This window comes from Bacillus rossius, chromosome 1 (assembly GCF_032445375.1).
Source record: "Bacillus rossius redtenbacheri isolate Brsri chromosome 1, Brsri_v3, whole genome shotgun sequence".
NCBI lineage: Eukaryota > Metazoa > Arthropoda > Insecta > Phasmatodea > Bacillidae > Bacillus > Bacillus rossius.
The window spans coordinates 159,100,281-159,121,636 of record NC_086330.1 but is presented as its reverse complement, the minus strand read 5'-3'; the positions used below and the strand labels follow the sequence as shown (position 1 = coordinate 159,121,636).

Here is a 21,356-nt window from a genome sequence, read left to right as displayed (position 1 = left end):
ACTATCGACAGAGTGGAATGCTGCTTAAAGATATCGTGCCCTAATATAACATCTGCGCAACAGTTGTTTAGAACGTTAAGCTTTGTTTTTCTGTATATATTGTCCGAGATTTGTAAATCTACGGAACAATAAGCTTTTATAGGCATGGCCAAAGAGGACGATGCCATAGCTACTTCAGATGACGTAGGATATTGTTTTAATTTATGTTTGGAGACAAAACCATCATTTATGTAACTCTCCGAACTCCCCGTGTCTATTAGCCCTTCAGCTGGAAAACCATTTACTTTCAGTTTGACAATGGTTTTGGAAAGGCTAGTTGGAGAAGCAGCTGATGTTTTGGAAGATGTTGGTTTGGTCTTACGATTGGTTAGTAGGGAAAACCAGAGACTTAGCAGGAAGGCAAGCAACAGTTGAGAAGTCATCTGTGTCTTGAGGAGAGTCAGGTAAGGCGGCAGTACGATCTTTGGGCTTAATTGACCTACAGACTTTTGCATAATGGCCTTTCTTACCACAGAGTTTGCATGTAGCTTCTCGCGCTGGACAGGAAGAACGAGGATGACGAGGGAACCCACAGAAGAAACATTTCTGACTACTGCTGGCTGCGGTTACAGGAGAATTTGGTTGCTGAACCGGCTCAGTTGAGGCTAAAGGTGTCTGGCTAGGAATATAGGATTCAGAAATTATATGAGCTGATTCTAATGATCGTGCTTTTGCAAATGCTTCATCCAGGCTAAGAGTTGCGTTTTCTAACAAACGTTGTCGGATACTGTTCGATGAGAGACCTTTTATAAATGCATCTCTAATGTATTCATCCCTATAAGCTGCTGCTTTAACATCTTTGAACTCGCAGTCAGAGCTAAGGAGACGCAAAGATTGTAAGAATTGATTTACACTTTCATCAGGTTGCTGGTGTCGGCTCATTAGTTTATGCCTTGAAAATATTTCATTCTTAGGTTTAATAAAGAGTGAATCTAGCTTTTCGATTGCAGACGCATAAGAAGTACATTCGCTAATAAGTTCGTATATACTGTGACTCACGTGATTGTAGAGTAGTAACAGCTTATCAGATTCAGAAGCCTTGATTGAAGCTGTGAAGACTTCGAATGTTTTCTTCCAGTGATTCCATTGTGAGGAGCTTTTCCCAGTTGTGTGATCTGCTTCAAATCTCTCGGGCTTGAAATACTTGTCCATTGTTTGTATTAAATGTTTCTTGGTAAAATGTGCTTAATAAATTGACATAATAAACCTTATCATCAGAAACTAAGGCTTTATTAAGCACAAAACATGACTTAGATTGTTACATGAATTAATACATAGATTTGAATAAGAGGTAATATTGAAGGTTAAACAATGTTCATGCAAAGAGGTTGCTAAGAGGTTGCTAAGAGGTTAAAACCAATATCACCACACTGTCCATTATGAAACTTTTAAGATAAATTAATCTTTGGTAATAATGTTTTTGAGGGAGTGAAATTAATCACAGATTTCTTACCTCAGTAATATCATTTCCAGATTTCAGGAGTAGAACACTTTGGTCAATACCAAGCAAACCGACATAGGAATTTGGTTTTGCTTTGACTACCAAGTCAACGTTTTTACCCGGCCCAGTTTCAGAAGGATTTACATCAATGTCAACCTGAAACAAAACAAAGAAATTATTTATATTTACTTTTAAGGCTCAGTCTCACATGCCATGTCAATAATTTCATTTTTTTTTTTGTAGTTACTTTTGTTTAAGGGCGACGTCTAAAATTTTACTTTGATACTTCCCTTTCATTTGTTGTTCTGTAACAAATATTTTTGACATACATATATCCACTTAGTATAATATTATAGGTGTAAAATGTCATTACACTAAGTGAATATCTATTGAAAATATGGTGGAACTGTTACGAGATTGTAAACAAACCTACTAGTGTGGTATCATGCCACCAGAGTGAATAGAGGTAAATAAAGTATCCAAGATGGATGTTGTTATTCTCTTGTCTCCATTTATTCGTGCACATAACTAGGAAAGTATTAACAGGTTATGGGCCCAGGCGTAGTACACTGGTAATTAAGAAAGAGGAGACAAGTAGGTAATGTGCGTGGCGCGATCGGGAAGTGAATTTCTGAGACATTCGGTTTAAAAAATTAAAATCTTAAGTGATCGGGTTGCAGCGTTGATGACATGGCGGCCAGCACTTCCACATTATACCAGCAGCTAACCGACACGAACTATAAAAATTGGAAATTTCGCGTTCTTTCACTATTGGATGAAAAAGAGGTGAGATGGGTGGTCGATGGAGGAGTAAAAATGATGGATATGGTGGGAGAAGAGCTGAAGAAAGCAAATACTGCAGACAAAAAGGCTAAGAATTTGGTTATTAATTGTGTGACAGATCGCCACATTGACTATGTCAGGGATGCGAAAACTGCCTCCGACATGTTTACCGCTTTGGACAAGATCTTTGACAGGAAGAGTGCAATATCAAAGCTGTTGATTAGGAAGAAACTTTTAACATTGAAATGTAACACACCTTTGCAAGAACACTTAAACAAGTTTGACAGTTTGATAAGCGATCTTGAGGGGATGGGGTCTGCCCTAGAGCAAGATGACAAAGTCGGTCATCTGTTGCTAACCATGTCCGAACGTTATGAGAATGTCATCACAGTCCTTGAAACTATGGACACCGAATTAACAATGGATTTCGTGAAATCGAGATTACTTGATGCAGAAATTAAATTGAACCATATGCAAGCAGAAGATATGAACAAAGAATCATCATTTATTGCATCAAGATCACTCAGGAAGTGCTTTAGATGTGGAGATACCCGTCACTTTGTGGCAAATTGTCCCAAGGTGGAAAAGCATTTTAACAGAGATGTTTTCCATGATCGGGGGAATAGATATTGAGGTAGAAATCAAAGAAACAGTGATATTGGGAGAAGCGAACATAACTCAGGATATTTGTGCTCCGATGAAACAGAAGTCACCTTTGTTGCCACAACGGAAACAAAAGAAGCTGCTCTAGCTCAAGGTGAAGAAAGGGTAAGTGAAATCACTTTTATATTAGATTCAGGATGTACAGACCATCTGATCATGTCAAGCCTAAAGTCATGCTTGGAAAACATTGAAGATCTTGTAAATCCTATAAAGATAAAGGTGGCCAATGGGGAAGAGCTGACTTCAAACCAAAGGGGAACACTAAGACTAGTCAAAGGCGGAGTAAAAATAAAACTGGAAGCTCTTATTGTACCGAGCCTTACGTTTAACCTGCTATCGGTGACAAAAGTGGTCAATTCAGGCAAACAAGTTACTTTTAGTGCTAAGAAAGCTGAAATAGTGGATGGTAATGGCCTAAATGTTGTATGCTACGCATCTGGAAAGCTATATGAAGCCACGTTTTCATTGCAGAAGCTGGAACGTTGTTGTTTAGGGGAGATAGAAGATCTGTGGCACAGGCGACTTGGACACCTGAACAGGGCGAGTTTGAAGTCTATGGGGTTGCCCCATTCAAATAAAGTGTGTGACTCTTGCCGGCAAGGAAAAGCCAGTCGACTACCATTTCCAAAACGTAATGCACCGAGATCCTACAGGGTTGGAGAATTACTACACACAGACATAGGGGGTCCATTCACTCCACCTACGAACAGTGGTGAGCGGTACTATCAGACTATCACTGATGACCACTCACATTTTTGTGTGATATTCCTACTCAAGACCAAAGATGAGGCTGCGGGAAATCTAATGAATTACATAAAACGGTTAGAATCCCAGTTCGGAACAAAGTGCACAAGCAGGGTGAGGTGCGACAATGGAGGAGAGTTCTCTTCAAAAAAACTGAGAACATTCTGCACGGAGAATGGCATCCAACTGGAATACACAGCTCCGTACTCGCCGCAAATGAATGGGTTAAGTGAGAGACTAAACAAAACATTACTGGACAAAGTGAGAACCATGTTCGCAGAAACAAACCTGCCAAAATATTTATGGGGTGAGGCAGTACGCACCGCAGCATATCAGCTCAATCGGTCCCCTACAGCGGCACTTGAAGGGAAAATCCCAGCGGAGCTCTTTCTTGGGAAGATTGACCTTACAAAATTGAAGATTTTCGGAACCAAGGCATGGGCGGTGAAGTTGCCACAGAAGGACAAGCTGGACACTAGAGCCAAGCCGACAAGAATGGTTGGCTACAGCCCTAATGGTTATAGGGTATGGGACCCTGTGACAGGCAACGTACAAGTGTCAAGGGATGTGACATTCGATGAGACTGACGTGGTGTACGAGGAGGAGGAAAAACCAGGTGCAACAAAATTGAAGATCAGCAATGGAGATGAGAATAAATGCGAAGGTGTGACAAGAGCGATAAGTACAGAACCGACAGTGACAGAAAGCGACGAAGAGTTTTATGGGTTTGAAAACAAGGACGACGATCTCTCACTAACAAGACCAAAGAGAAAATCAACAAAACCAAAGCACCTGGAGAACTACGAACTGTATGTTGCCTACTGCCTGGTAAGTGAGGGAGATCCTCAAACCTATGAGGAAGCAGTGCAAGAAAGTGGAGAATGGAGAGAGGCCATCAATAAGGAACTGGAAGCACACAATAAGTTCGGAACCTGGAAACCAGCGGACCTACCAGAGAATGTCAGGCCTATCGAGACAAAATGGGTATTTCACACTAAAGCAGATGGAACTAAATTAGTGGCCAAAGGGTTTCAAACAGACACACAGGAAGAAGTGTATGCACCGGTCGCCAGATTACCTACCATCAGATTAGCCTTGTCATGTTCACTTAAGAAGGATTGGAGCATTAAGCAGATGGATGTACCAACCGCCTTTCTCAACGGTACACTTGACACGGAAGTATATATTTTCCCGCCAAAGGGAGTGAAAAAGGGGGAGAAGGTTCTGAAGCTACAACGTGCTCTATATGGACTCCGTGAGTCTCCAAGATGCTGGAACAATAGGTTTAACGAGTTTGCAACCAAGAACAATTTAAGAAGGTCAGTTTTTGATGCATGTTTGTATGTGGGAGATGCATTGTGGCTGGTGATATGGGTAGATGACATTCTCTTGATGGGTGAAGAAGCTAAAATAGAAAAATTGTCAGTAAAACTAAAAGAAGAATTTAATGCAAAAGATGTGGGACAAGTACAGTGCTTCATTGGTACAGAATTAAGTATATCAGATGACAGAATTGAAATGTCACAGCATAAGCTTATCGAAAAAATGTGTAAGAGATTTAACTTAGAGAACTGCAAAGGATCTTCATCTCATATGGAAGACAGACTGGAAATCAGCGAATCAGATGCAGTGATTGAGGTACCGTATCGAGAACTGGTCGGTAGCCTAACCTACCTATCCCAAATCAGCAGGCCAGAGATAGCATTCGCCACAGCATATTTGAGTCACTTTCTGGACCGCCCAACTAGGGTCTTGTGGAATGCAGCAAAGAGAGTGCTTCGGTATGTGAAGGGGTCAAGTGACAAGAAACTAACATACCACAAATGTCCAGACCAGTTATCGCAGATAATCACATATGCAGATTCAGACTGGGGGGGCGACCAGACAGACCGTAAAAGTGTGAGTGGGGTGGCATCATTCCATTCAGGCAATCTGGTATCCTGGAATTCGAAAAAGCAGCCCATCGTTGCCTTAAGCTCTGCAGAAGCAGAGTACACATCGTGCAGCATCGCAGCATCGGATCTGCTGTACCTGAAGGGGCTCCTATCAGAGTTTGTGGGTGAAGTTAAGAGTTGTCTCATGGTTGATAATCAGGGCGCTATTCATATGATGAAGAATTATGAAAACACCAAGCGCTCAAAGCCTATAGACATAAAATTCCACTTCATAAAAGACATCGTTGATAAGCAACTAATAGAAGTGGCCTATGTAGAGTCAAGCAGAAATGTCGCAGACATTCTCACCAAACCATTAACTGCTACCAAATTTTGTGTGTACAGAGAAATGTTATGTTTAAAATAATGTGTATGGCAAACTTTTTCTTTGTAGTGGAGGGTTGACTTTGTGTGCATGGTCTATTGTTATACAATTTCAAGTTATGTGTCTGTTTGTCAGAATGTTAATGCTATACTTGAAATTGACAGGGGGTGTTACGAGATTGTAAACAAACCTACTAGTGTGGTATCATGCCACCAGAGTGAATAGAGGTAAATAAAGTATCCAAGATGGATGTTGTTATTCTCTTGTCTCCATTTATTCGTGCATATAACTAGGAAAGTATTAACAGGAACAACAAATGCAAGGAAGGAATCAAGTTAAAAATTTAAAAATAGCCCTTAAATAAAAGTTAGGATTATAAAAAACTTAAAAAAATTAACATATCCTCCAATACTGAACTGTAAGGTTTCATTTGATGCCTGAAAGGCAAACCACAAAAGGTTTATGTATTTATTGTGTACTTAAATTACACTTTAGTATGACAAAACCATTTATAATAGAGAAATTAAACCCCGTGGAAAATTTTATCTATGTCAGACTAGCAATTCAGATGGATTGAATCTTATTTTATTGGTCTGAATATAGACCGTTCTTTTTTTGCTAATTTTAGCAAACGAAATGTAGCGTCGGCCTATAATGGCAGCATTAAAGGAAAAAAAAAAATGCTATACATAGGCACCCTTGCACTGTGAGCATTCATTGCAAAGAAACTATTCATAATGTTTAACATTCACAATGATAAAACTAAATATTGTGCTGTAAATAAACAAACAATATTAGTAAAACTGTTCAGGGGTTTCTCACGGCATTAAAAAAATTAAACTTGATAGAATGGAAGAATTCTTTAAAGGATTTTGTTGCATCATGTTTTTAGGTAAAGTACAAAATTATTTAAGCTTAATAAGCAATAAAACTGAAGTGAGAACCTCTTCCAAATGTTTTAAAAATTAACTTTTATGATGTAGCAAAGTGATAGGTTAAGTTCATCTTCAGTTTTCTTGATCATGTGTACTATTAAATTTGCAAACAAAGGGTACAACATTTTATAAGAAATATAATATTTAAACTAAATTACTTCAATAACATTTCTTTTTTATATAATATCAGAATAAATTGTTACCATTAAAACTGCTGCTAAAAAAATTTCCTTATTTTAAGGTCATCAACAAGGGGGTTGGCCTATCTTCGGGCCAATATTGTACTACGTATAGCAACTAATAAACATAAGGACAGTTCTGTTTTTTGTTTAGTTAGCAACCTTTATCTGGATATAAAATAAGCAATATTAATGGCTCGTACTTATAATATACAAGCAACACGCATGTATACTGTGCCATTTAGTGTCTGGGAGTACATAGGTTCAGATCGCTTCAAAGATTATTTAGGAAGCCAGTTTACAACTATTAAAATGGGCAGCAAAATTCAGTACTATATAAAAAAATTAAAATATTAATGAGCAGCTTGGGAGCGAGAGAGAGCGCGAGAGAGAGCGCGAGAGAGAGCGCGAGAGAGAGCGCGAGAGAGAGCGCGAGAGAGAGCGCGAGAGAGAGAACGAGAGAGAGAACGAGAGAGAGCGCGAGAGAGAGCGCGAGAGAGAGCGCGAGAGAGAGCGCGAGAGAGAGCGCGAGAGAGAGCGCGAGAGAGAGCGCGAGAGAGAGCGCGAGAGAGAGCACGAGAGAGAGCGCGAGAGAGAGCGCGAGAGAGAGTGAGAGAGCACGAGAGAGAGAGAGAGAGAGAGAGAGAGAGGGAGATAGATAGTGATAGTTATGTTCCTGATGCTGCAGAACTACGTGTTCCAAGTCATTCAGCTACAGCACTGTATCTTATCCGTAAGCAATAAATGCCATTCAAAACTATGAAAAGGTAAAGCTGCAGAGTAAATGGCCTGCCAGGCAGGGACACTCAATGACCGTCCACGATGCAAACAAACTAATACGGTGGGATCCAAGACCTGGGAGTGGGGGAAAAGCGAGCGACTGCAGACGTACAAAGTTCTGCAGAGCGCCGTCCAGCTGGATGTCGAGAGCGTCGGCCACGACCTCGCCGTCGTCCCGCAAGTAGCTGACCACCACGTGGGCCGCGGGGGCCATCGCGTACGTCGCCAGGAACCGGAACTTGTGGCTCCTCTGGCCGGGCACCTGCACCGTGTTGGCCATGAGGACGTCCCCTCGACCAATCACCTGGTACGTGAAGTACTTCATGGGTGCCGTCGAGTTCACCACCACTTCCACGTCCTTGTTCACCTGGAAGGACATCGCAATAACCACTGTCATTCACATGGTAAGGTGCTGTCAACAAAGTGTATTATATGCCATGTTTTTTTTTCATTTTTTATTTACTTTTTACTATAGTTAAGAAGGGCTTTTTGTCAATCTAACACAATGCCTCCCTTACATTTTTTGTTCTTGTCACACATATTTTCAACGGATTTTTACTAAGCGTTTTATAATTACTGTAAAAAAGGCACGCAAGTGATAACAATAAAAAACATTTACACACCTTTTTACTTGTATTATATAACACTAAGAAATATATTTTGAAAATATCTGTGCAGAACACCAAATTTAAAAGAGGTTGGTATAGAGAAACATTAACAGAAAAAGCCCATTACTAATAACAGAAATGACAAGAAATGAAAAAAAAAATCAACATGGCATGTGAGAACCCACCTTAAGAGGGTAGTATCCTAAATTGATTTGCTTCTGTTATTATGGTTTTTTGGACATGATTTTAAATAATGCATTTTTTAGCTACAATTAATTGTTTACAAAAGTTTTCTTTTACTAAAAAAAAGCCCTTATTTAATAGTTTTTATGAACTCTAAGGCTAATTTTATGTCCGTCCAAGCATGTACTGAAAGCATGTAGTCATATAGTATACAGTATTGGATTAGTCATTCATATGTAGCCTTCATCTCTTAAACTCTTTTAATTTTAGTACATCATACACAAATACAAAAAAAATTAGGTTTTCCCAAAACCCCGTAGAACTCTGGTTTCTATGTGTTTGGGATAACCCAATTTTTTTATTTAATAAATGATTACATTAAAAACAAAGTGTTTAAAGATGAAGGCTACATACGATTGGTTAATCATAAACTGTATACCACATGATTTCATGCTTTCAGTACATGCGAGGACCAACATAAAAATATTGCAATTAAGTTCCTAAAAAAACATTAAATAAGGATTAGTTTGATAGAAAAATTATTTTATAAATAATTAACTCTGGTTATAATATGAATTTATTAAAAATTATAAATTTATTAAAAATAATTTGCAAAAACACAAAATAAATAGAAGCAAAAAAAAATGCTTAAAACTGAGCCATTTACTTTTGCACAACCCTGATATTTTGAAGAAGGGCCTTACTGGAGGAGCCTGAGAGGCACTACTCCAGAAATTTTGAAATATAAACTCTTTAAAACAACATTTTAAGTTAACCTAACAGTTATGGTTTTGCTATTTTTTTGCTGATCCAGCCTCAGGCTAGAGGCAGTTTGTTCAGGTCGGGTGTAAATGTTGAATTTGAATTTCCCGCCTGCAGCGTTGGAATCGTGACGCTGCTGCTTCCACACCATCTTGTGACCAGTTCATTTTAGTTTTGTTTTTGTTATGTACTGAGTATAGGTTGGTATGCTGTGTTGTTGTTGTTATGTTCAGTTAGTTACGAAATGGCGGGAACTCGTGTAACATGCTGTTGTAGAGCTGTTTAATAAAGTGCTGCTGGGCAACCCAGCAAAACAGGATGTCGTTACCAGCGTTCATTGTGGTATCTAACATTGGCGACGAGGGGATACGGATTTTATAAGTCAAGCAATATCGTTGTTAGCATCACGGCCGTGCAGCGTGGCGCATCATAACCTACAATGGCTATGTTCACTTCATTCGGAGAGTTTGTTCCAGGACGAGACACCTGGAAAACATACTCTGAACGTCTGCAATATTACTTTGTGGCGAACAAGGTGACAGATAAGTAGGGGTAGTCAAATTTCGTTAATGACGAAATCGCGAAATTTTAAAAAAATCACTTGCACATGATGTGTAATACAAATAACCTTACTTGGTAGTGATAAGACGTTAATATACTGCATTTCGTTTTAACGAAATTTGCTGTGATGCGCGAAATCCGTAGTGTTTCACGAAATATGACGAAATCGCGATATTCGCGCGAAATAACCTTTTTTATCGCGAAAAATCACGTTGAATCATTCTGGAACTTGCACAAAACGTTTATTATTACAAGAGGTTATATGTGAGACGCCATCTTTGCTTTTGTTTTTCTCTAGCACCCATAGAGTAGAGTGTGGCAATAAACAGTATCACTTTAGCTACTGGTGGACAAATCACAGATGGCGTTGGTAGTTACGAGTGTCGAAATGTTCTATGATTTTGTTTTCACGAGTGCGTGTCTGTCGAGTTTAAGTTCTTTATTTCCGAGTGGATGCAATATGTCTCTCTTCCGCATCTATGATCGTTTTCCGTTGAAAGTTTTTGTGTCATTTTGGTCATATTACCGTGGTCACTGGATAAACGTATAAAATGCCGAAAGTTGTGTTTTCGAAAGAGCTGAAGGATTTTACGTAATCAGTAAAGAAAAAGGCATCATGATGTGCAAGTTCTGTAATGTGCAATTCGACTGGAAAATAAAATACACGTGTGAAAACACTGTAAATTTCGAGCATCGCACAAGGTGAACAAAGCATCGGGTTCTGGAACTAAGCGTCAAGTTACTCTAGATCCATATATTTCACGAATGAAAATTATTACATCCAGACGTACGCCTACTCAGTCTCCGTCGTCGCACACGTTCCTACGAGACGTAGAAGGCCATAAAACGGCAAAAATGACATTATTTTGCCGACCGCAAATGCGTCTGGTGATGCAATCGTCGATAGGCCTTAACTCAATCTTTGTTCTTTTCTCTGAATCGGCCAAACGCAGTCCAGAAAAATAGCGTCACTTCCATATTAGCCAATCAAATCATAACTTTCAAAATGTTAATTGTTGTATTTGGGCGTCCTAGCCGAGGCGACTATTTATTTTCGTAGTTGTCACAGCAATGCACGAAAATAAATGCCGGCCAAGAGTGCCAACATATACATGAACAAATACCGCACACGCAGTTGAGGCGGTGAAAAAGTAAACAAAAAAAAACAATACTCTATACTATTGAATAAGTACAGTGTTTTGGTGGGGACTAGTTTGCAGGAAACATATAATAGCTGATTTTCAGAGATAGGTAGTAGTAATGGACTTGAGCCACTAACGTTTATGATCAGTTTCCGATTTTTTTGTATGTAATCTTGAGAATTTTAATTACAAATGCAGCGTGCTAAATTTTAGATGTGAATGTACTTCAAAACATTGTTTTTGATAAATTTCGACCAAATAAAACAATTATTCCATCAAACATATACATGTGTATAAAATTATAATGACGAAATAGTTATTTTTTCTAACTAAACAATTTTTTTTTCACCGAAATTTGGCACCGAAATAACTCTTTTTATTCACCGAAATGGGCCTTTTTTATTTACCATTTTTCATTGGCCCTACAGATAAGGAAGAAAAGAAGGCAATATTTTTCACTGTTTGTGGCGCCGAATTGTACAACTTGGTGCCGTCACTGCTACTTCCGAAGGCAACAAACGAGGTCGATATAGCGGATATCTTAGTGGCATTGTATAATCACTTCGAACCGAAGCCAAGTGAAATTGTTGAAACATACAAGTTTTACAAACGCGATCAGCATGAGGGAGAATCGATAGCTGATTACATGGCTGAATTGCGACGGCTATCAGCTCACTGCAATTTTGTCGATTTGAACAGAATGCTGCGTGATCGTGTAGTGTGTGGTGTGCGTGATAAAACAGTGCAACATGCAATGTTAGCCAAAGATAAGTTAACATTCCAGGCGGCTATTGACATGGCTACTGCGGCAGAAACTGCTAGTCGAAATGTGAGTGATTTACAAGGCGAAGTACGTGAGTTAGCTGAGACTGTAAGTCAAGTAAGCATTTCGAAAAGTCGGGCCGTCCACGAAAGGGCGTTTCTGTTGAACAGGTCGAATCCACCTCAAGAGCAGAAACCCTGTTGGCATTGTAATGGATTACACAACCCAGAGAGCTGTAAACACCGCAAAACAATGTGTAATTTCTGTGGTAAATTGGGCCATCTGGAAAGAGCATGTCTCAATAAAAAGCACAGAACCCATGCCAGGGATATGGGTAAGAATCCAAAGAGGAACCAGAGTAGTGGCAATTACAATGTTGTATTTGAGGGAGACTCATCTGAAGAAGCGTCAGAGTATAGTCTATTCAATTTCCAGTCACAGTCACCTAAAAGCCAGCCGCCAATAAGAATGACAGTACATGTGGATGGAATGAAGCTAGACATGGAGGTTGACACAGGTTCTGGGTTTTCGATTATTAGTAAAGATACCTTTGAGCGGCTCTGGCCAGAGAAACCATCACTACAGGAGGCTAGGTTACTGCTACACACATGGTCCCAAGAAAAGCTGCGAGTGCTAGGGGTGTTGGACGTGTATGTGCAAACCAAGTCTGCAACTGCAAGGTTACCATTATTAGTGGCTGAAGGGAGAGGTCCCAGCCTCTTAGGACGTAGCTGGTTGGGACCTCTTGGAATTTCCGTGGAAGGGGTATTTTCACTTCAGCCTGCAGCGGTGGCAGACATAGTGAGGCAACATCCTGGAGTGTTTGCTAGCGTGGAATTGGGCCACTATAAAGGACCACCAGTAAATATAGAATTGGATTCTGAGGCAACACCAGTGTTCCGGAAATGCCGTTCAGTAGCATTTGCGTTACGTGAAAGTGTGTGTAAGGAAATAGACCGACTGGTGGAAATTGGATTTAGCTGATGCGTACTTACAAGTGTCAGTGGATACCGCAACTGCTGAATTGTTGACTGTGAATACCATGAAAGGGCTTTTCAGGGTGAAGCGGTTGCCATTTGGAATTAATTGTGCACCAGCAGTTTTTCAGAGACTAATGGAAACCTTGTTGATAGGGATACAGGGTGTGGTAGTATTGCTAGACGATATTCTGATTACTGGATCCAGTGAAGAACAGCATTGGCTGAGGGTCCATCAAGTCCTGGAGCGTATTGCGGAAGCCGGGTTGCAACTTAAAAGGTCGAAATGTGTATTTGCTGTAGCATCAGTCACATTTTTGGGCTACCAAGTGGACAGCACGGGAATACACCCAACAGTAGAGAAGGTGGAAGCTGTCCAGAATGCTCCATCTCCAGCGTGCAAGAAGGAGCTACAAGCTTTTTTAGGACTCAAACTTCTACGAGAGGTTTTTGCCCAATAAGGCTGATGTGGCAGAACCACTACATCGGTTACTGGACAAAGGTAAACAATGGGTGTGGACAGAAGCCCATGAAGATGCATTTCGTGCATCGAAAAGGCTTCTTCAGTTGGACTCTGTGTTAGTGCATTATGATCCTTTGAAACCATTGATCTTGACGTGTGATGCATCAGAGTATGGTGTGGGAGCAGTGCTGGCACATGAGGAGGATGATGGCAGTGAGAGACCTATAGCATTTGGCTCACGCTCTTTACAGAAGCATGAGAAGAACTACTCACAAATTGATAAAGAGGTGTTAGCGATTATGTTTGGTGTCACAAAGTTCCGACAATATGTAACAGCTAGGGTCTTTACAATTGTGACAGACCACCAGCCACTGTTGAGACTGTTGGATCCTACCAAGCAAACACCAGACATTTTATCCCCAAGACTGCTGCGTTGGAGCTTGTAGCTGTTCATGTTTGACTACAAATTGCTTTACAGACCAGGAACTACCATAGGACACGCAGATGCATTAAGTAGGCTACCACTTAAGGCACCACAGCTGGATATTCCGGTCGTGGGAGATCTGTTAATGTTGGAAGCCCTTCCTGACCCGCCTATTGAGGCCACAAAGATAGCAAGCTTGACGGCAGTGGATCCAGTACTCCGTGTGGTGCAAAAGAACACAAACATAGGTTGGTCAGAAAAGGAGGCAGTGTCAGAAGAGCTCAGACCATATTGGAATTGAAGAACCGAACTGTCGCTCTATAAAGGCTGTGTTCTGTGGGGAAACAGAGTTATAATGCCAACAGTGTTGAGGAAGAAGATGCTGCAAATGTTACATGCAGCCCATGATGGGGTGGTGAAATCCAAAGCAGTTGCACGAAGCTATGTGTGGTGGCCTAAACTGGACATAGACATTGAACATTTCGTAGGCCAATGCCAACAGTGTCAACAGATTCGTGCTAACCCACCAAAGAATAAGGGTGTGTGCTGGGAACCAGAAACAAAACCGTGGTCTAGGGTTCACATTGATTTCTTTGGGCCCTTTCAGGGTAAAGTTTTTCTGTTGGCAGTGGATGCTTACTCAAGATGGCCAGAAGTGAGAATTGTGTCATCAAGCTCATCAGCATCAGTAGTTCGGGAGTTGAGGGACATGTTCAGTGTCCATGGGATACCTGAATGCATAGTTTCAGACAATGGGTCTGCCTTCGCGTCTGTGGAAATGAAGACATTTGCACGGAAAAATGGCATTCGGTTGATGAAATCAACACCATTTCATCCATCCAGCAATGGTCTGGCTGAGCGCATGGTTCAAACTATCAAGGCAAAGCTGAAGAAGCTAGGTGATGGTGACTGGCAGACCAGACTGAACAGGATATTGTTCGCACTTCGCACCATGCTAGGTGGCGGTGAGAAGACACCAGCAGAGCTCCTGATGGGACGTAGACTGAGAACAGTGCTGGACCAGGTTCGACCGGCTGTGGGTCACAATGGACACAGGATTGTAGCACAATCATCATCAGGCTGTATAGGAAGGCATTTCCAAGTGGATGATACGGTATGGGTAAGGAGCTACAGTGGGAACGAAAAATGGTTACAAGGAACAATCACTGGCCAACAAGGGCAATTCATATATGCTGTGAGGGATAATGTGGGGCAGACCTATAGACGCCATGTAGATCAGATCCGTCTAAGAGAGTTGAAGGCGCTACACCAAGGTAGTTTATCTGCAGACCTATCACTAGGAAGGAACCAACAAATATGGCCGGTTCTCAGTCCACAAGACGATGACCAGGCGGACATCAGCTGCGAGAGGAGTGATGCTGAGCACCGTTCGCTGGGGGCACCAGGACCACACCTTGGAACGATGGGTGTCAGGCACTCTGTTAGAGATGTAACCACCAGCAACTGGGAACAGCAGACACCGGTAATAGAAGAGTACAGGTCTAGTAAGGATGCAGATGAAGAATTCTCAGGTCCGTTCCGGGGATTCGAAAAGCTTGACACTGCAACATGGCAAGCTGAACAAGACTCACCTTGTAGTAAACGTGTATCTAACAGAGTGAAACAGCAACCAGTGAGGTTGAAAGACTATGTGCTGAAGTAACTCAATGGGGCTAGAGTTGTGGATGGTAGTGTTACAGTGTAGTGTCTTGTATTATGGTATATAGTATTTGCATTTGTCAATGGCAAATGGGGAAAATCTTGAAGGGAAGAGGTGTTGTGTACTGAGTATAGGTTGGTATGCTGTGTTGTTGTTGTTGTTATGTTCAGTTAGTTACGAAATGGCGGGAACTCGTGTAACATGCTGTTGTAGAGCTGTTTAATAAAGTGCTGCTGGGCAACCCAGCAAAACAGGATGTCGTTACCAGCGTTCATTGTGGTATCTAACAGTTTTCGTATCGGTAAGTCGGCCGTGCGCGACTGCAGAAGTTTGTGATTATTAGTAATTATACAGTCCATTTTGTCGATTGAGCCCAGACACAGTTTATGATGTTTTTCTAATTAATGTTGAGAAACTTTGTTATTCTAATGAAAATTAAATTAAATTACCATCGTGTTATAGAGCGTATATGGGTCATAAATATATTGAGGAACATTTTAAACTATAATAGCGTCTGTAATGAAAGGTCTGATGCGGGGCCCTACCAGTCGCGGGACCCTGGCCTGACCCGGCGGTCGCCCCTGCCCAGTTATGCAAATGACTGAAATGGCTTAACATCTCATCGACACTTGAGGTGGTGATGGGTTAAGAGAATGGAGCATGGATGGATTAAATGGGCTGGGGAAACATGAATGCCCTGAGTAAACCCACAAATAGTCAGTGGGTTTCATAAATATGATAGTAAATCTATATTTTGTGGCAGTTAGCATGTTCAAATAATTATTTTTTATAGGGGATATTACCACCTATTTCTTTGAAAATATACCAGTTTTGTTTGCAAAAATTAAAAAAAAAAAATGCTGCCTACAAAATAAAAGATAAGTACTTGATCCAACACAATGATAATTTCAAATGTTCACATACAAGCGTGTGTGGCTTACACACAAAATACGTAACTAAAATAAAAAATTTCTTAAAAGTACTTACTGCTGGGTTTTCTGTAACAACATTGGCCTGGACAAATGTGGAACTCGGAGATGTAGCTTTGTTTATGGTCGAGAACCACTCTTTCAGTTCCAAATACTCTGCCTGAAAATTTATCGTAAGCTTTATCTACTACTAAAATGGCAAAACATTGTGACATGTACAAAAGTTATTCTGGCACCAATACCGATGGTTTATTTACAAGATACAATTGGAGTTTTTTGAACTTAAGTACCTTACATGTTGGGTCATTTGTTTATTCCACATACAAAATTTCAATCAAATCTGTTGTACAATTTAAACATAATTAAGGAATAAAAGTTTTTTGTTCATATATTAACATCTAGATTTAATCACTATCAATACTTAACATGGAAACATTAAGCAAGTTTTCTCAACTGCCATCCCTCACAATGTTAATATTTATTATTTTATTTATTTATTTATGTATGTATTTACATATTGTAAGATGCACATAAACACCCCTTAGGGAGATTGGAAGGAATGTGCACCATAAACAAAAAAATAAATGACAATACAGGATACAGAGAACAAATTCAACAGATACATAAACAGAAACACAAAATATAACATAGATGTACAGCATCATTAAAATAAAATTTAAAAAACAGTTAAAATATTAATGACATGAAACATACATCAGAATAATCAAGATATTTATTAAATTAAAAGATAGACACTACTACCAGCTTAAGTTAACAGGACATGAATGAGAAAAATGTTATGATATTGTTTAAATAATTATTATTTATAATTAATTACAGTTTTCCAATAGATTCTGTTTATTATAATTAGTTGTTAGTCTGAATAGGATGTCATTGTTTATGTTCAAGGTACCTACATAAGATGATGGATAATGGACTGCTATACATTTGAGGAACTCTTAGGTAGTTATGTATATTAACAACTAATTCTTTTTTAACCAAAAGTAGTTTAATTGGATTCTACGACCTAACAGGGAAGCTAAAATTACATGGTGAAATGTTTATTAGAAATCAAATTAAGTGTATTTTTTTTAATGTTTTCAATTTTGTCACCATCTGATTAAATTATACTATTCCAAAGTATCGAACAATATTCAAGTTTTGATCTAATTTGAGCTAAGTATAGTGAAAGAATTTAGTTCGCAGAAGTTGATGAAAAGTGATGTATTTGATAAGGGCTAACATTCTTTTGGAACTGGAGATAAAGAGTCTACATGTTGAAAACATAATTTGAAGTCTACAATGATACTGAGATCTTTTATTGATGAAAAAATATTTTGGAGTCTACAATGATCATGAGATATTATATTGTAGTATGTATTAGGATAATAGTATTATCCAATAAGTAGTCATGTTTAATAGGTGTATATTTCCTAGTAATGGTTATTATTTTAGTTTTTCTTTATTAAGTGTAACTACATAGATTTGTAGTGTACAAATTGTTAATTTCATTAATATCGGTTTGTAAAAGTACACAATCATTTTGAGAGGTTATTTTTCTACAGATTTTAAGACCTTTGAAAAGAGCACTAATAGAGTGATTCAGTGCCAGCGAGATATCATAGTTGAATATATTTAAAAGTATTGGTGATAGGGTACCACCGTGGGGAACACCAGAGCTTGCATAGAAATAAGGAGAAATACAGTTATTAATAGTAATATAAAAATTACGATTTCTAAGATAACTGGAAAACCAGTTTATAAAACAATCATTGAGTCCAAAATTAGATAACTTACTAAGAAGTATGGAAGGACTAACAGAATCGAAGCCTTGTTTGGCATGGTCAAAGTAACAGGCATACTTGGACACTACTACGTAATTACTTCATCATAATCATAAATGAGATTAAAGAACATAATACACCTATCCCTCACTTAGCACGACTAATTCGTTCCTAAAAATGCTCGTGTTATTCGAAATTGTGTAGTTACCATAAATAGCAAGGCTAATTTATTTAATGTGTTCCAAAATTGTGTAGGAAAATATACTTTACGTAATATAAATGTGTTGAATAACACAACTATAAATATGTCACACCATTTATCTTTATATGCCTCCCATCACATTTTGTGGTTAGGTACATGTACTTTATCGTTAGTCGGCTGGCTGACTTGCCCGCCCGGGCGTGACCTTTAACTCACGTTGCGTACCTTTCCAAATCATCCCTTACTGAGAGTGAAACCGATATTACTGTTCGATTAGTTACATTTTAATTTTTCAAAAATTACAGTGTTTATTCGCGTATACCACCTGGTTCACACCAATCCTCTCAGGCCAATGATTATTTTTTTTGATTGCAACATTCATTTAACAACCTCTTCCACATGAATCTGTTCATTTCTGTTCCGGTAACTAATGTCAAATGTATTTCCGCTAGTACAACCAACAGCATCAGACTTATATAAAATTTGGTAAGAGTCCTTATTTCGTACAATTGTGCGCACAGTTGATTTGCTTAAAACTAAAGTGCGAACAACATAAGCGTGGCCTTTATGACAAATCTGCGCACCATAATACTTCTAGCTTTGTCTCAAATACTTGAACAAGATGGATTATGAGTGATCAAGCACGTACAGTTACCGGCAGCTGTATGGGCATACATTGCTTTTGTTTGAATTCCCTGCCACTGGCTAGACTGAGTTCACGGTCCAGTCTGTGGCCAGGCGACAACGGTACGGCACGGCAGCATACACGCTGACTTAAAAACATTTAGTCCTTTACACTCAATAGCCGCAATTTAACTTGCCATAGCTGATGTTTGTACAACAGCCGATAGCATAGACAGACCTGCATGCACATCTCTTCCTCCCTTGTTTGGCTAACTGTATCTCACGGCACATCTGTTGTTTACAGAAGTTGAAATAGACTTCGTGAAGTCGTGCTGGATTTTTCTTTTGCCTGCCGAGATTTCGTGATAACTGAAACTTACAGATGTGCTATTCAAGACTGGGGCAGTAAAATTCACATCGCGCTAAATGAATCCACGCAATCTGAAGACATGCTAAGTGAGAGATAGGTGTAAGATTAGTTGCAGGGGACATGCCTGTTCAAAATCCATGCTGAATATCAGATAGGCTATTTTTTAATTTTAAATTTAAAATTTTTCATATGGTAATTTTTTCAAATAATTTTGAAAAGCCACTCAAGAGAGATATGGACCTATAATTTGAAACACATTCCTTTATTTCTTGCCTCAAACACCACTAATTTATGAAAACTTATTGATCATCACTTTTTTGCTTACAAAAGACTGTGTTTCCCTTGTAACCATCCATACAAAGTGTGGTACATTTCATCCAAAAAAATTCACAAGCTGAATGTATTTTTCCAAGATATCACCCATGTGGCTTGACCAATCATTCCCCAAGCCTTTAAATAATGCCAAAAGCAGGTCTTGCTCTAAGCAATCGGAACACTATTTATTCACATGAGGTCAAAATGAAACTGGAATCTCAAAACATTTCTCATTCCTTATGCACATTGCACCAACTTTTCTACTCAAATAAAGTTGAATGGTTCAGTTTGTTTTGATTGCAGACCCTACTAACACACAATGATAAAAAGCAAAAATTGCCTGAAATAGACATAAGTTTAGTTGAGATGGTTTAGACCATGCCGTGTGGTGGGCCGACCCAAAGTGATATAGAGAGAGCAGCAAAGACATGTCTGCTCTCTCTGTCAGGCATAAGAGACTGGTACTAGTAATTACAAAACATTAAATACCAATCCCACTATAACAATAAATCATAAACGACAAAATCCTTACTTATAAAAATACAAAAGCCTTTAATTAATGGAACAGTAAAACAACAAATAAAAAAATAAACAAACAAATGTATAATATATTTAAAATAACTAAATTTAGTGGCACTGCCTGAATTTTATAATTGGAAGAAGTTGATTATATTAATAAAATCTCTTCTGTTATTACATGAACACCCTAAATACATGCATGAAACCAATCACTAATTAAATATATTCACTGGTGCGCATGAAAATACATTACGAACAGCCAACCATGCGCACACACACACACACCCCCACACACACACACACACACACCCCCACACACACACACACACCCCCACACACACACACACACACCCCCCCACACACACACACACCCCCACACACACACACACACCCCCACACACACACACACACCCCCACACACACCCACACACACACACACCCCCACACACACCCACACACACCCCCACACACACCCACACACACACACACCCCCACACACACCCACACACACACACACCCACACACACACACACCCACACACACACACACACCCACACACACACACCCCCACACACACACCCCCACACACACACCCCCACACACACACACCCCCACACACACACACACCCCCACACACACACACACACACACACACACCTATACGTGTTTAGGGCCCTATTCGAGGACCCCATTTGTTACCCTTAAATAGAGGACCTGAATACACAAACACTAACATAGCTTCCGAGGACAATTACTTTAGCAAGCATATCAGAGGACCTGTCAGACTGAGGACCTTTACACAAGGTGTGTCTGGTGCTTTATCCGAGGACTGTAAAGTTTTACAGTTAACTGCAGGACTAGCAAAATCAGTATACATGTTTCAACAAGACAGGGTTCCTGGTAGTCGTGTAGTCGAACCAGTGGTCCTTGCTTAGGTGATACGGAGTCGATTCTCGGGGTTCTTCCGTTCTCTTCCCTCGATAATCCCGCTGCTGCTCCATTTACATTTGACTTCGCTTCATCGTTACTAAATAACTTACCTATATTTTATAATTTCCGTAAAAGTTTTTTTGTTGATAAAAACAACTCATCCGAATTTGTGTAAACATACAAAAACATATATATATTATAACTGAATTACAACATATATTTCGTTCCAATAACTTCATTTATTTAAATGATATTCACGAAAAAGTTGTTATGGTAATTAATTTTTCTATTAATTGATTTTTTTAACTATGTATTAC

At 39.4% G+C, this 21,356-nt stretch overlaps 1 protein-coding gene across 2 annotated transcripts in view; it reads right to left on the bottom strand.

Annotated features, from left to right (window-relative positions):
* LOC134546349 (CD109 antigen-like) overlaps positions 1-21,356 on the bottom strand; it is a 211,467-nt gene that overhangs the window by 60,101 nt on the left and 130,010 nt on the right. For both annotated transcript variants that reach the window (XM_063389125.1, XM_063389124.1), the window contains exons 9-11: positions 16,354-16,455; positions 7,936-8,190; positions 1,493-1,636 (exon numbers count right to left, since the gene is read on the bottom strand). In XM_063389125.1, coding sequence (XP_063245195.1) covers positions 1,493-1,636; positions 7,936-8,190; positions 16,354-16,455 — 501 coding nt within the window. The remainder of the gene's footprint in view (positions 1-1,492; positions 1,637-7,935; positions 8,191-16,353; positions 16,456-21,356) is intronic.